Raw genomic sequence first — 15254 nt, forward strand, 5'->3', positions numbered from 1 at the left:
CTAGAACTGCAGACCCTTTTTAAAATCAGTCAAGACTTTCTTTATCAGCTTGTCCCACAAAGTAAGCATTTTGCCTGGAATAAATGCATTTGACTGGGAGAGCATTTGAATAATCAAGGTGTGGTCTGTGGGTGCCTGAGGTGGGGAGAGTATAACAGCGTGAACAGAAACATCCTCTCTGTGATAGTGAAAACAAGTTTATGAGAGCAAACATTCTGAAGTTCAGCTCTGTGGGTTTTTCCCTAGTAGTCAGACTATTATTATTGTTATTTATATTCATATAGCTTCTAGTAGCCTGAGGTACTGCATTAAGTACTGCACAAACTCAGTGATGGCTCTGTTAATCCTCGTGTGAAGCAGATTTCCCTTCAGGCCTGGTTCAATAGACACAAAGGTGTCTATCTGACTTAATCGATTGAAAAAATTTTCATTTAATTGCCAGGAGACTGCTCCTAGAGTAGTGTTACCCACATGATTGTGTTTGTGATTAAGAATTCTATTTCTGTTTGGCAGAGCTGAACCAAAAATAGCTTTTTTGTTTCTCACTCCCTCTGTGGTACTTTGACAAACATGAGATAGAAACTCACATCTTCAGTGTCTTGTATAGCACAGAAAATGGAAGCACCAAGGGTATTTTTATTCTCAGCCCAACTCTTCGGATGTTGAGCTGTTTGTCCATAAGCCCCTTTTTCTGCAGACCCCGAATGGAAGTGCAGGAGCACTGCATTACACAGCACAGGCAAAATGAGAGACACTTCTCTCTGCTGCAGTAGGTGAGATTGTCAGCTCCAACCTAAACAGTTCTATGATTCTGTGGATTCCTCAAGCTCGTGGTGCAAAAGAATGAGAAAAAAAAACAAAAGCTGTGCACCTCAGAAAATATCAGAGGGATAGCTCTTTCCTGTCTTTCTTCTTGGACTCCTTTTTGTCTTTTTGACTTCTAGACATCAAGATTGTTAGATGAACGCCTGACCTCGGTATGAGTAGAAAGGAAGGCACAGAAAGAATGTGTGTTTTTGTGATCAAAACACAAAAGGTAGTTTAGGTAGTTTAGGTAGTTTTCTGAGCTTCTATCCTCATAAATAAAACACAGAAGTCAGGGGAAGGGTAGTTTTTTGTTGTCTGCAGGTTGCACATGTATGTTAATAATATAGTTTCATAAGAACTAAGCTATGTAATGCCTTTTAGATGTGTTACAGTGTGTCTTGAGGATGTGCACTGCCATCTCTGTGCTAAAGGATGGATCAGTCTGGCATGGCTGTGCGCATGCTACCCCAGCAAAGGACCCAGGGTCTATTTTCTGTCTCAGGGGTAATGGTTTTAAACTAAAATAGGTTTTGGTTAGATTAGATATAAGGAAGGAGTTTTTTACAATGAGGGTGGTAAAACACTGACACAGGTTGCCCAGAGACGTGATGGATGCCCCAGCCCTGGCAACATTCAGAGTCAGGTTGAATGGGACTCTGAGCCACTTGGTCTAGTTGAAGCTATTCCTGCTCATTGCAGGGTTTGGACTAGATGCATTTTGAAGGTCCGACCCAGCCCAAAACACTTTGTGATTCTATGATAAGGCTGTTATAAGGCACCTGCTAGTGGTTAAATCTGGTTCAAATGGCCCTGGTGTGTTCTTTGAGCCCAAGTCGGGAGCATGCTTTATCCTTCATCTTGGATGTTCCCTTTACTTTAGTTTGTGTCTTTATTGTTCTACTCTTTTTTTTTTTCTTTACGAGCTATTGTGTTTTTAATGAGCTGTTAATTCCTTGGGCTAGCTAGCCTCTGGTTATTTGGAAGGATAGGGGAAAGAGGGAGGAGGAGAGGGAAGAATGTCCTGCTTTAGGTTTTTTCCTTGGTAGTATCTGTCTTCATTTAATCTCCAATCCTTTTAGTCTGACTAGAGGTAATGGCTCTTAGCATGCTCTATAAATCATTCTGCAGAAGATCTTGAGTGAGCATTTTATTTAATAAGTATGGAGAAGTGGGCTTTTATCCGTGCAAAAGAGGTGACAAGTTCACTGTAATTTCCACTGGATTACTGTATTTGGAGTAGAAGAAGTAATAGAAGACTCAAAATACTGGCCTTACAGCAAGTTCCAATTGTACTACCTCCTCTTTTACTTGCTACTTGATCCATAGAAGCATCAAAGTTATTTATGTTGAAAAACAGCACTTTGATTTAATAGCGCATAGGTGCTTGGGTGGAATTTAAAGCTCACTTTGAAGAGTTGTGCCAGTCTGAAAACCTGAACATTAAAGCTCTCGAGCTTCAGAAAAAGGTGAATCTGCAGCCACATCAAATTGCTGCAGCTCACCTCCGTTTCTAGACTGTGTCAGAGCAAGTCTGAGAGCTTGGATTTCTTGAAGAGGAGAGGAAGTAGGGTTCAGCTACAGGGATCTCAAAGAGAAATCTTTATCCAGGCTGCTGGAAACTGGCATCCTGGCTCCTTGTCTACTGTCTGCCTGGGATACCCTCCTTTCTTTCTCCTTTCAGGCTCTGAGCCTAGGCAGGGACTTCACTCTGGCTGCCAGGTCTGACTACAGTGGGAAGACTTTGCATCACCAAAGCTGTGTTCCTCATAAAACAATGAAGCCACTGCAGAGAAAGCACAATGTTGACTTACAGCAATTTAAAATTGATTTGAAATGAATGCTCATCATGTGGATTTTGAATGGCTGTTGAGTGAGGATCACATTGAACCTACTTCATCCCCAAAACAGCAGGAAAAGTGCTACACATCTCAAGAAATGCTTCACTAGTGTACAATTTTGTGAGTCTCAGCCACAGGAAGTCCAAGAAGCAACTAGGCTGTAGCCCTGTTCACACCCAGATTAGTGATGAGAAATAACCAGCTTTATAGGTCAAAGGAAGTGGTTTCTTTCCAACCACAGAATGAACTCTGAAGACATTTTGTCTTTAACAAATGTGACCAGCAACCCTGTGTGTGTACTGAGCACTGCTGAGCTTCAGAGTAAAGTCTGTGAAGAAACGATGCCATGGATGCTTTGGTCATGGTCAGAACACACATCTGCGGTGTGATGTCTCTTCTGTAGGTCATCACAACCGTTTGTTTTCCAGGTTTGGTGTCTCTCTCTGTGGCTTGTGTGGAGAGGTATAAAAGTCCTATCAAGTACAGACCTGTGACTTTTTTCTTGTGAGAAATAACGAGAAAGCAGGTGGCCAAGCAGGCAGTCGTAACAGTGGCTATCCCCCTGACTCCTTGATTTTCAGCCTTGAAAGAATGGAGTAATTTTTCCAGGAGCACTATATAGTAAAAGTCAGGCTGTTCTATGTGTTCCCCTGGCATCCACATCCTCCCTGTAATAACTTACAGGGTTTGAATCAAGACAGGAATTCACAGATATTTTTCTTCTTGAACATTTATCTGCCATGGAGCATTTCAAGAAATAAAATGCCCAATGATGCCTGAAATATTTCTGTGGCACGGGGCACTTCGTCACACCTCACAGACAACCGTATTCACTCTTTTTGTTTGTTTGTTTGTTTGAAGGATGCGTGCTTGTGGTGTCTGTAATTGAACAACTTGCACAATGGCACAACAGTACAGTAAAGGCAGCCGTGGAGAGACTGTGCAACTACATACCTGGTAAGTACCAAGTAATGTGCCATGTTATGCTGGTGCTGCTGTATTTCTCTGTTAATTAAAAATTCTCATGTGAAGTCTGAAAAAACTTTATCCACTTCTCGTGCAGCATCTCAAACATATGTAGCTAGGAGATAGAAAGTTGCTATTTACAGGAAAGTCAGTGGCGTGGCTTTGCTTGGTTTCAGGGACGGGATTTTGTCCCAAAGTTAGAATATATGGGGCTGTATTAAGCCCACACATATCTGAGCACCAACATATGCAGACCCCTTTCCTTTCTTTTTCTCCCCTTTGTCTCTTTGTTAGCTGCTTAAGAATAGACTCACTGTATGCCCGACTACTCATCTTGTTGATAAGGGTCTTCATAGCAACTGTGAAGCTGAAAATGTTTGCAGTGGATATAGGAAGCTGCTATTGTAAAATTTTAAAAATGAGATCAAGTTGACAGATGTGATGTGAGGATTTGGTATGCGCAGAAAAGCTATTGAAATGTAACTGGTGATACAAATTTCAAAAGCAATAGCTATTCCATATGATTATATGTAAGAGTCCCGTTTTTCTGCCCCTTATTTTGTCTGCCCAAAGGAGCTTAGCTGTCCACATGCACACTCCTAAATAGAGAGCAGTTTGAATGCCACAATAGCTTTGTGCCTCACAGACCAATCCTATAACTATTTAAGTAACTAGATCTCACATTCATGATATCTTTTTAACATTATGAATGTAAAAAAGATGGCTTAGGATTCTTCATTAAAAAGTAATTTTTATAGGACTTCACGAATTATATCTCTGAGAAACCATCTTGCTCCATAAACCCTAGTTAGGAGATATGTGTAGAATATTAATTTCCTCCTTTCCAAGTGAGGATTTCCTGATGTGGAATGGGGCAGGGAGCTAATTGCTAGGATTCATTCATTGATAGAATGACGCTTATCTGATTTCTATTCCATAAGTCATATCCTCAGTGTTTTAAATTACAGGCACATAACCACGAAGTTACAATTACAAACACTGATCCTGTTATTAAAATACAATTTTCTTCTTTAAATTATGACATACTAGCTCTGTGTTCACGATTCGCTCAGTGGACCTTGTTCTGCTGACATGTCAAGATATTTCTTTTCAGCTGCCATTCTTTACACATATAAAATCCTATTATCCCTTTAGTTAAATCTGTATAATCCAGTTACCTTCTATGAGATGCATGGATACACCCAATAGAAAATAACTGACCCTGAACTTGAAAGGAATGAAAAATCCTATAGATTGTGTGTGAGCTACAGTGTAACCCACTTTATCCTCTCCTGGGGGGTGAACACTGCAGGCCAGCAGGAATTAACAGCTTCTTCTTGCTGCTTGAAACAGTAGAAAAGCTTTGGGTGCTCATGAGGAGCAAACCTACTAAAGCAGGTCATGCATTTCATTTATAGAAGCAATTCATTATTATGTGCATGCCTATAATCGATTGCAAGAATAACAGCAACAAATTAATGGCAGTGGGGTTTTTCCTAGGGCCAAAAAGGGAATAAGAATTCATGTGGTTTTTTTAAGGACCTCCTATAATTCTGATTAGAAGCCTTCAGTAAAGTTATATGATGTTCAAGAACAAAAGACAGAGAAAAAGATAGTAAAATTTTCAGTACCTGTCAATCCCACTTAATCCCCTAGGCTATGTAGAAAATGGAACCACATCCTCATTTGTATGGAAATATTTGCAATATGTGTGATTCAAGCAATGTGGCCAATAAAACTATGAAAATAAGACTAGTAATGTCACCAGTGAAGAAGGCTCTTGAGCAGACGCAAAGGCCGGGTCTGGGAGAACGTGCAGTATTTACAGTGTTAAGAGATGTTAGCAAGAATATGTGTTTACCTGGATACTGACTGACTGCTTGATGAAATTGAGGTGTCTGATACCTGAAATGTGCTTTGACACCCTTTGCCTTCACCATTGGCTCTGAGTCATGCTCTGCCTCTGTGTTGGCCACTGCTGTGTAAACACCTCAGAGCTCAAGTGCAAATGGCAACAGGATAACAGCATCTTTCTTGCAAATATTTATCCTCTGGGATTCAGCCAGAATCTGTGTTTCTAGGACGATCAAGATATAGAGGAAAACCTTCCAGGTTGTTCTTACGTGAGAATAAGGCACTTTAGGGGATCTCTTTTATGAAAAACAGGGCAAAAGCAAGTACACTCTATATTTTCTCTAAATTTTCCAGCATTTAATTTGGTTTAAGCTCTTTTTTTGCCTTAAGAGACTGTGAAGAAAAAGACTCCAGGCCAATTTAGTGTATAAGATAAGATAAAAAGAGTGGGTCCTTTAATTAGGCCTCAGGCCAGGGGAATACATGTGACATGCCCACACCCAGACCAGTGGTTGTATGATTTTATAATAAGGTCCATTCAATCCCAGATCTGTCCACTCCTGGTTCTGCCCAGTTCTGCCCACTGACACACCCCTTTGGGAATTAGGTCTGGGGATGTTTGGGACCCCTTCTTCCTTATCTTCATCTTCTTCACAGCCTGTATAGTCCTTGGAGCTACTCCAAAGTTCTGGGCTTGAAGGTCGCTGTGTCTGTGTGATATCTTCTGGTCCAGGCCTAGAGTGCTTTTCTACAATTCTACCTTGAAAAGAAGACTAAACACACTAACAGAATTTAGAGGGATTGATATGAAATGCGGTAACAGGGTTGGGTATGTGTAACTATTATGCTACAGGGTAAGGGATATAACACACCTACATTAAAATCTACATTTACTACAAAAGTACTTCTAAAATCTACAAAAGGAAAAAAATCCAAAAAGCTCTGAGGCATCGTTTTCTTGCCCCTGAACGTTCACAGTTATTCATCACTTTTTCTCTCCCTCCCTTCTGACTTACACAGGTTCTTCCTCACAGATTCCTCTCTTCAATGTCCTCTGCTCCTGTGTTTTATCAGAGCTGGACCTTTGTTAACACATGAATGCAGGCTGGCTGGCTCCTAGGGCAGTCCTGTAAACACTGCCTGTGGCTTTGGTCTGTTTTGCTGGAAGCTAAAGCCTGAATGGCATCTGAATCTTCCAAGAGGACTCTATGTGCTCAACTACAATTTAACATTATTACTATTCTTTTTACCTCTCATCATTTGTTATGCCATGGGCTAGTTACATGTCAAGCTTCCTGTATGCATAAGGAAACCAGCACCTAGAAATCCGTGTGACCAGCAAAACCCTTACATCAGGTCCCCAGACTTGGCGGGCAGCCAAATTCTTTTCTCCTCAGAGCCACCAGTACAGGTTACAGTAGCCAGCTGGCTCTTCCAGGGCCAGAAACATCGTGGAAACCAGCTGGTCTGGGAAAATCACAAGGAGACCATCATCTGTGATGCGTCAGGGAGGTGTTGGGGAAGCCAGCCACCTTTGCCTGCAGGCTACTATAGGGAACCAGGTGCCCCACTGGCAAGCCTCATCAGAGGGTATTCTAATCAGCTGTGATACCAAACTCAGGGTTATTGATGTCTGCAATGTCCTTTTAGGTGAACAAGAATAAAATCTAATTCTAGTCAGGAGACCAATTCTTACTTGCAGATTGCTTCTAAAGAGCCAATAGAGAGGAGTTATGTGACAAAGGAGGTAAAGAAATTAAGCTAGTAACTTGATAGAAATAAAACACCTGTCATGGGATAAGAAATATCAGCTATCATAGTTACAGAAGCTGCTTGCAACACCATATGAGTAGGAGAGTGTTGGGAAAATTATCTCTTTGTTCCCTGGTATGCCTTTCTGGCCCCAGTCCTCCTTTTGCAGTCACAGGTTGCCAGTCAAGGTGCTTGCAGTCCTGGTAGGAGAGCAGCTGTGGGAGAAAGAGCACATCCATGCCCACCAATGGAGTCACTACCACAAGGTTTTGTACCCCCCTCGGAGCAAACCTACCCACCTGGTATGCAGCAGACTCCTGGCCATGTCCAGCTGGTTAAAATTGAATATATAGCCCAGAGCTGGAGGGGAGTAACTCCTTTGGGGGTTGCTATGCCTTTCTTTGGGAAAGATGAGGACACACTGTGCTTTCTTCCCCAAGTCTGTCTGAGTAATGGAGGTCCAAAAGAAAAATGACAGCTCTCAGGAATTTGAGGAGCTGCAAGTTTATTGTCACAGTACTTACATGAACCTGCATCTTTTGACATTTCACAACACTAACCCTACCGAAACGAGGCTGACACCTCCTTTGCATAGTTAACCATCTCTAGCCTGTTCAGGCCAATAAACAGGAAGTTTTCCTTCATGGGAACTGTCAGACCAGTGCTACCATCATGCCCTTTTTTGATTCAAACCCCAATCTCTCCCACAGTGTCTTTGCTCAGGTGCAGGGACCACCTTTTTTTTAAAACAGTGCCTTAAAGAAATCACTAATGAACTGTCTTATGGAGGGTATGCTTCACCCAGATTAAAGAAAATCAACTAAGCCAGCATCCCAAAAAGGAACACATCTGCAGACCATGAAAGAAAACCAAACAAAAAATGTCAAATATTTCTTTGGATACAGTTACTCTTGCACAACTCCTGCTCTACACAAAACCTATTTTCTCAAATCAAGAAGCTCCCAGGCAGTTCTAGCCCAACACCACTCTCTGCTCTTTGATTTACGTATTTGTTTTCTTTCTTCTTGCAAACCTACTGAGCTATTTGTTTAAACTTCTTAGGACATGCTGTGGCATACATTATTTCTTTTGACTTTTCCATGATACCATACTCAGAACATTTAACAAATGCTGACTATCTATTCTAGTCTTTATCATGTGGCTTGCCTAAAGTGAGAGAAGGGTTTTAGGCAAGGTTAAAAATTCAGGTTTTCCGTTTTTTGGTGCTACACTGAGGTCATAGAGTCACATGCCTTCCTCTAAAGTAAATCAACATTCACCTTAATGAATTAACTGCTGCTGCATTTTGACTGCTGCAAAACCAGTTCACTATGTTCAACTACTTTAAAAAAATTATGTTTTCTAGAAAAACTGCAAGGTTTCTGTTACTTACTCGCTGAACTTTATGGATCACGCATAGCTGAACTGTAAGTATCACTCTGTGCTCTCAGATTTTTGCTTAGTTTGTTCTTGACACGTACAGATGTGCTGTCAGATTGAAGCGTAGGGATTTCACTCCTGAAATCACATTATTATTATTAAAGCAGAGGTGCTTCAGAGCGATTCTGGTTTGGCATTTGGCACAGATATTCCTGAGTGAATAAACACAGGCTGCCACCAGTAACCATTTTGATATTCCATTTAAATCTCAGATCAGGCCCACCTGATGTAATTACCTTTTGAAATTCAGTTCATTTGGCTGAGGGAGGAATTTGAATAACCTGTGTGTGTGAGACAGATTCTATAGAATCAAGCTGATGTTGCTTGGCTCTTGCTTTCCATTCTACCTTTAATCAGACTTTCTAATTATCAGCCCTTACGTGCTCTCGGCCCTGACCTTGATTCACACTCTTGGGAAAGCCTACTATTTAATGTAAGTGATTAAAAAAATAAAATGTAGGTCATTTTATTCGTCTTTGAAAGTTCTTAGTTTAATTAACTGAGCTTTTGCTAGACCTTCCTCCTCCTTAGGGTTTTTATTTTTGTTTTTAAAACTAGTCAAGGGACTGCAAAGTGTTTACAGGACTAAGAAGTGCTATAATCAAACATTTTCATTTAATTCCTGATTAGCCCAGAGATGTATCCCAAAAAGAAAGAAAAAATTCTAGCACTCATGCTTGGTGATTAAAGGTTAAGGATCTTTGAAGGATTTCTCGTTATTTTGTGGAGTTAATGATTGAACATTCATATGTACCAAATTCTGTATGCATTAACCTTTGTCTTTGTCAGACTTATGATTGATTTAAAAACTAGAACAGTCACAATATATGTGATTCAGGTGCTGCGTATAAAGCATGGTGTTTTTTCATAGTCCTGGGATCCAATTTTAAATGCTGAGTAGGATGTCATGGCAGAAAATCATTAGAGCCCAACACTGTACTGAGCAGTGATTATGGGCCACAGTGAAGTGAGCTGAGATTATTGTGTAGTGTTGGGGAGATCTGGCTTCCCATGGAAATAGCTTCTACTTTCAAGCACCCAGAAGAACATAATAGTCTTTGTTTATGCACCATTTCCTCCAGCATAGCCAGGGAAATGAATGCTGATGTGGTTTGCCATTCCTTGAAGCTGTGTAAACAGGATCCAGGACAACCGCTTTGTCATCTCTATCCTCCTCCAAAGGTGAGTTGGTTTGCCACTTTTTTTAAAACTACTGATTGTGGAACATCTTTTAAGCTGGAACTGAACAGTTCAGAGGCTTCCACTGCACGTGCATTGTCTAGGAAATAAACTTCAACATTTTGAGCGTGAACACTTTTAGAATGAAAAGTACATAACACGCATTAGTGGTGTGGACTATCCTCAACAGAATTGTTGTAGCGTGAGAGTCACAGGGCCAAATTCTCTTGTACCAGTCTGGATCAGAGAAGAAGAGTAGAGAAAATAAAATATCTCTTTCTCTGGACTTCATTGTTAAGCAGTAAAATAACCCCAAACCAGAAATTCAGCTGAGGTTCATATATACCACTGCATTACCACGGCATGACAGGTGATCCCCACACTGCCTGATCTGCAGTGACAGCCTGTGTAGGCACAAGTTACCTGCTGCAAATGCAGGGCTATTAGACTTGGAGTAGTCTGCAGTGCAAGAGGTTTAAGCTAATGCGCATAATCTTTTGCCTCAGGCTGGAAACATATTTAATTACCACCACTTCTTTGATGTACAGTTACTTGCTACGACACTTGCATGTCCTTGATTGCATGTCCTAGACCTTTGCTACACTCATACACATACATATCTGCATAGGTGTCTAAACATATACTGTTTGGTTTGGGATTCTTTTGTTTGTGGGGTTCTTTTCTTCCCAGTTATCGTGCATGTCCAGTCACACTAAAACCTGCAAGTGATGGTGGTTGTTTGGCAGTGTTGAAAAGCAAGACACTCACTTAGGTACCTATTTTCGTAAATCTTTTCCCTGCGTCTGGATGGAGAAAGGCATGTTTGATTCCTAAAGGTTTGTTTGTTTGATGTTTCACACAGGGTCTAATCCAACAGTCATTGAAATCAGTCAGTGTCTTTTTATGGGCTTCGATGAGCTGTGATTCCTCTCCATGATGGGTTTAGTTCTGGCAATATTAAGATCTGGAGAAACATTTGCCTTCCAAGAATGGCAGTAACATTTGTTTTATAGCACGTGTGCATCCCATATGATTACTATGCTCCATGATATGCCAACATAGAGATATATGGGTGTTCAACCAGGCAGGGGTAAAAGAAGACTGGAAACAGCAGAGGGTCCACACTCACTCGACTCAAACAGGATGTTACCCAAATTTCATCAGATAGATTCTATGAGAAATCTCGCATCTTGAGCTGAATGTCAGAAGTGCAAGGTGCCTCTTGAAGTGAAAGATGCAGACAATGAACCACACTTTAAGAGAGGGATGGAGTCTCCATGGCCACACAGAGAGCCAGGCTAACAAGTCTGGAGAGAGGGGCTGTTTAAATCAAGGTGACTTCTGTGAAGAAGTTATAACACCTGTCTTGCAATTCTTTGTCAATCAACCAGAAGGGAAAGGATCTTTGGTTAGCTCTTACCCATCTCTCAGAGCAAGTGTAGCACTGAGGTGTTGACTCCTTCCAGCGACAGCTTCAGTGAGTGCACTTTCTGGAAGGAAAACCACTGAACATGTTGGGTTTCTGGTTGGTTTTTTAAAACAAAATTTAGACTCTTGTTTGTGTGGCCTGGAGAATATCCTTCAAGTGACTGGCTCATGCAAACCCTCTCCCCTTCCAAGTGGTAGTTAGATCCCTTTCTGTCAAGGTGTATTTGTTTCTCATCAGGGAATAAGGGAACGGTGCCAACAAAACCAATTTTTTTACACTGACTGTACCCTTTTTATTTTTGGCTCTCCTGGTACCCTGAGACAGCATGAGTAGATGGGAGGAGAAGAGCAGTGCTTCAAGTTCATGCTCAAGTGGTTGATAAATTGCCCACAGTAACTGTGACAAGACAGACTGAGTAAAGATGAATTTTGGGTGAAAAAAATTAATATACAATCAGAGAGACAGATGCATAAAATGCAGTTTACCTCACATTTCCTTCCGTCATTTGTAATTTGATTGATCACTTCAGTTTTATGAGCCTGCAAATGTTGGTGCAGTCCCCTGCCGAGTGTTTGAACAAGACTTTAATACTAATGACTGTTCTGTTCAACTCTATTGATTTTCAGGTACTTTGCTTGTTCATTTAGGCTTTTGGATGCCCATTTTCCCAGAATTAGTATCATATTTGTACTGGCAAAGGGAATAAAATAAATAGTTACCTGTCCTCGTAAGGCAGTATAATTTTTAGGTTTTAATTGCCTTTAAGGTGGAAAATATCAACGTGTAGCTGATTTTTCAGTCAGTACTTTATTTTTTTCTGCTTCTGTGGTGTTGTTTTAGTGACATTCTGTGTCTTGAGGGAGGAAGGACCCCTGCTTCAGTGGCCCTGCAAACTACTTACTGGAGATATTACAGGCCATGTAAATGATACGTGCATCATACTATATACTTCCCTGGTGTCTGACAAATTAGCCCAAATTAATTTTTTTTTTGCCAAGCTGCCTGAAGCCATTAGCACTCTGTGATTATTCTAGGAGACTTTGCTGTAATTATAAATAAAAAATATTGCTCCATTCACATAGAGCTCAGTGCTCTCAGCGCAGAGCTGGAGGAGGAGAGCATCCAACCGGGGCAAAGGCAGCTATGTTGCAGTGTCTCCCTGGGGTCTTGGGCAAGGTGGGCTGCTCTGCTGGTGGGCAGTTTCAGGACCAGACCCCTGATGTTGGTGGGGAAAAACTGGCTCCTGGATCACCAGTGTGGCTGTGTGATCAGATGTCACTTGTACCGGGGTCCTGTGAGCCCCTTCTTGCCTCCAGTGGCTCATAGAGGGTCAGGGATGGAAGTGCAGGTAGATTTGCATGCATAGGCTTTCCCACTGCATGTTTCTTGCCCAGTGAGAGGTTCTCCTCTACCCTTAAGTAGGAGGGTGGCAACACTGGGGACTCTTTCAAGTAAAGAGACAAACAAATAGGGCAAATCAAAGGTGTAGGTTTAGTAAAGGTAGCCGAATACTAGACAGTATCTAAAGCTGCTTTAATGTGTTTTAAGTTACGTCTGTAATATGTCTTGTGGTTTAAGCCACATCAACAGCAGATATTCTAATATGGGCTGCAGGATCATTCCAAAATGCTGACAGTGGTACAGGCATCCAAGACAGGTGGTTTAGGTTGACTGGATAATGTTTTAGCCAAAAATATTTATCTGCTCATATGGTGGAAGACTCTCTGCACTAGGTCATGTAATACAGTGGTGTTCCTCTAGTGAGCAAAAAGGCCTGAAATAGGGTGAAGGGTTTTAGGCACTGCCTACCAAGTTTTCCTTCTGGCCCTGGGAGCAAACAGGTTTGCAGAAGATTACTCTCAGCTTGTCTCTAGATTGCTTTAAGCCAGCTGGCCTGTTCAGTTAAATGGCAATACTTTAATTGATTTTGTTGGGGCCAGAATAATGGCTGGACTTCAGCACTGTAGTCCTGCTCTGGCAATTTCTAAAGCAATATGTGTTGGAAAGAGCTTGTACTCTTCTTTCTGCCTTTCAGGGTCCCTTTTCTACTGCCCATCACTTTTCTGCTCCAGATTATAAGAGACCTTGTGGCTGCAGATGTTGCAATTTTCTGCAATAGGATTTTGACAGAAGTCATCTTACATCAGCAGTAGTACACGTATTTATGTTATTATTATTTTATCTTAAAAAAATAACCATCAATTCCACAAGCACTCATGCTGGTTCATGTGCCCTCTATCAGGTCTTTGACTGACTTTGCAAAAGGCAAAAGCCCCCTCATGGACATGACTGTGGCCAGCATGCTCTTTGACAAAGTAGGAGCCAACCAGTTCTGGGTCGAAAAAGGAAACCCCTTGGGGTGTAATAAAATAAAAATACTCCTGCTGTTTTCTTTCATTCCTCTCTGTCAGTAAAAATGTGAGTTGCCTCCTGGGAGGTGAGGCAGAACCAAACTCCAGGGTGGGAGTGCTTCTGCATTCCTGATAAGAGCAGGCTACCAGTCAAAGGTAGATCTCGTGACTGGGTCCTGTTTCCTTTTTTTGAGACCATAGGCAGTAAAACAAGCATCTGGGAGGCATGTTAGGTCCTGTGGAGCAAAATGTCCTCCTTTTAGCCTTTCTTTTTGGAAATGGGTAAAATCCACTGAAATGTGAGTTGTTTCTCCTGCAGTCAGAACTGAGCTCTGAAGAAACTACCAATAGACAAATGATAGCAGAAGGCACAATTTGAGCACTAATTCCTATTCTTTCACTTGTTTCTCAGCACTTCCTCTGCTCCTCTTCGCTAGCATAAAATAAAATAAAATAAAATAAAATAAGATTAACCCTACCCCAACTGAAAAACCAAACAACCCCAAAAAGCCAAATCACACAACCCCAACTTTCCACCAAATAATCCAAAGGAAATAAGGTAGCATAAGAATTGCAGGGTGCTGCATGCAGTTGCATCATGCTGATGTAGAAGCTGCCACAGGCAGGACCCTTGAAAACAGGTCTCAGGTGACTCACGGGCACAGAGGCATTTGGCATGGGAGGATGGCAGACAAAAACGTGAGGACAAGAAAGCATTGCTTTTGAACAAATCCCACTTTTGTCACTGCCGTTTAACACTGACAAGTTTTGCAGATTTTTCGTATCTCGGTACTCTTCATAAAAGGATGATGAAATGAGTTAGAAGGGAAACTTGGAGTGTTTTGTAAATAACCACTCTCCTGGGAAAGAGCTGGCTAACGAGGGTGATAAATGAGAGACAATTAGATTTGGTTCATGCATTTGCTTATGACGAGAAATACATCTGTTTGCCAAAAAAAATCATTACTGGGAATGCGTGGTCTCTGTGGAAAGCATTGAAAGAAGGCAGTGAATGAAAATCCCAGTGCCCCCCCGGCCTCATCCCTGTCCATGGTGTGGGTATGTTGGGGTGGCAGGGCTGCACCAGTTTGGGCAGGTGGTGCTGGCTTCTCCCCAGGACTGCAGCACACCCTCTGTGCTGCGGCTGCAGCTTCGCCATCAGCTGCTGGAGCCTAGGGAGCCCCCTCACTGGGGGTGTTCTCATGCCATGGGAAAGAGAGGAGGCTCCTTGCTAACCAAGATGCAGCAAGAGAGGCTGTATGGGTTGTATGGCCTTCAGTGGCAGGCTTGACCCGCTGGTGTCAGCCAGGGATTACAAGTGACCCATGAAACCAGGAGTGTTTCCTCCAGGGTGGGTGTATCAGCTGCCAGTCTTCCATAGCCCAACCTGGAGTCTTGGCTGAAGTAACTTGTGAAGTGAGAGAAGGTCTCATACTTAGCACGTCAGAGAGACAATTTTCTACATGCAAGGTCAATTCAGCCTTTCCTCCCTTCTTTTCTGCTTTTTGACCGCAATATTTCTGTAGCTGTCCGAAGCATGCATTTCTCATGTGCTGCTGCTGTGAGCAAGCAAGGTCTCTCCCACCCTGACCGGCAGAGAGGGAGTGATAAATCCTACCTCTCTGGAAATATTCCATC

At 41.9% G+C, this 15254-nt stretch overlaps 1 protein-coding gene across 1 annotated transcript in view; it reads left to right on the top strand.

The window, feature by feature from the left end:
• Positions 1–15254, top strand: part of AOAH (acyloxyacyl hydrolase) — an 80321-nt gene that overhangs the window by 10961 nt on the left and 54106 nt on the right. Inside the window, exons 3-5 of the mRNA XM_051768545.1 lie at positions 3507–3602; positions 8584–8644; positions 9740–9839. Of these exons, the coding sequence (XP_051624505.1) occupies positions 3507–3602; positions 8584–8644; positions 9740–9839 (257 nt within the window). The remainder of the gene's footprint in view (positions 1–3506; positions 3603–8583; positions 8645–9739; positions 9840–15254) is intronic.

This window comes from Manacus candei, unplaced genomic scaffold (assembly GCF_025592945.1).
Source record: "Manacus candei isolate 608988 ecotype Guabito, Panama unplaced genomic scaffold, ASM2559294v1 h1tg000095l, whole genome shotgun sequence".
In the NCBI taxonomy this organism is placed as follows: Eukaryota; Metazoa; Chordata; class Aves; order Passeriformes; family Pipridae; genus Manacus; species Manacus candei.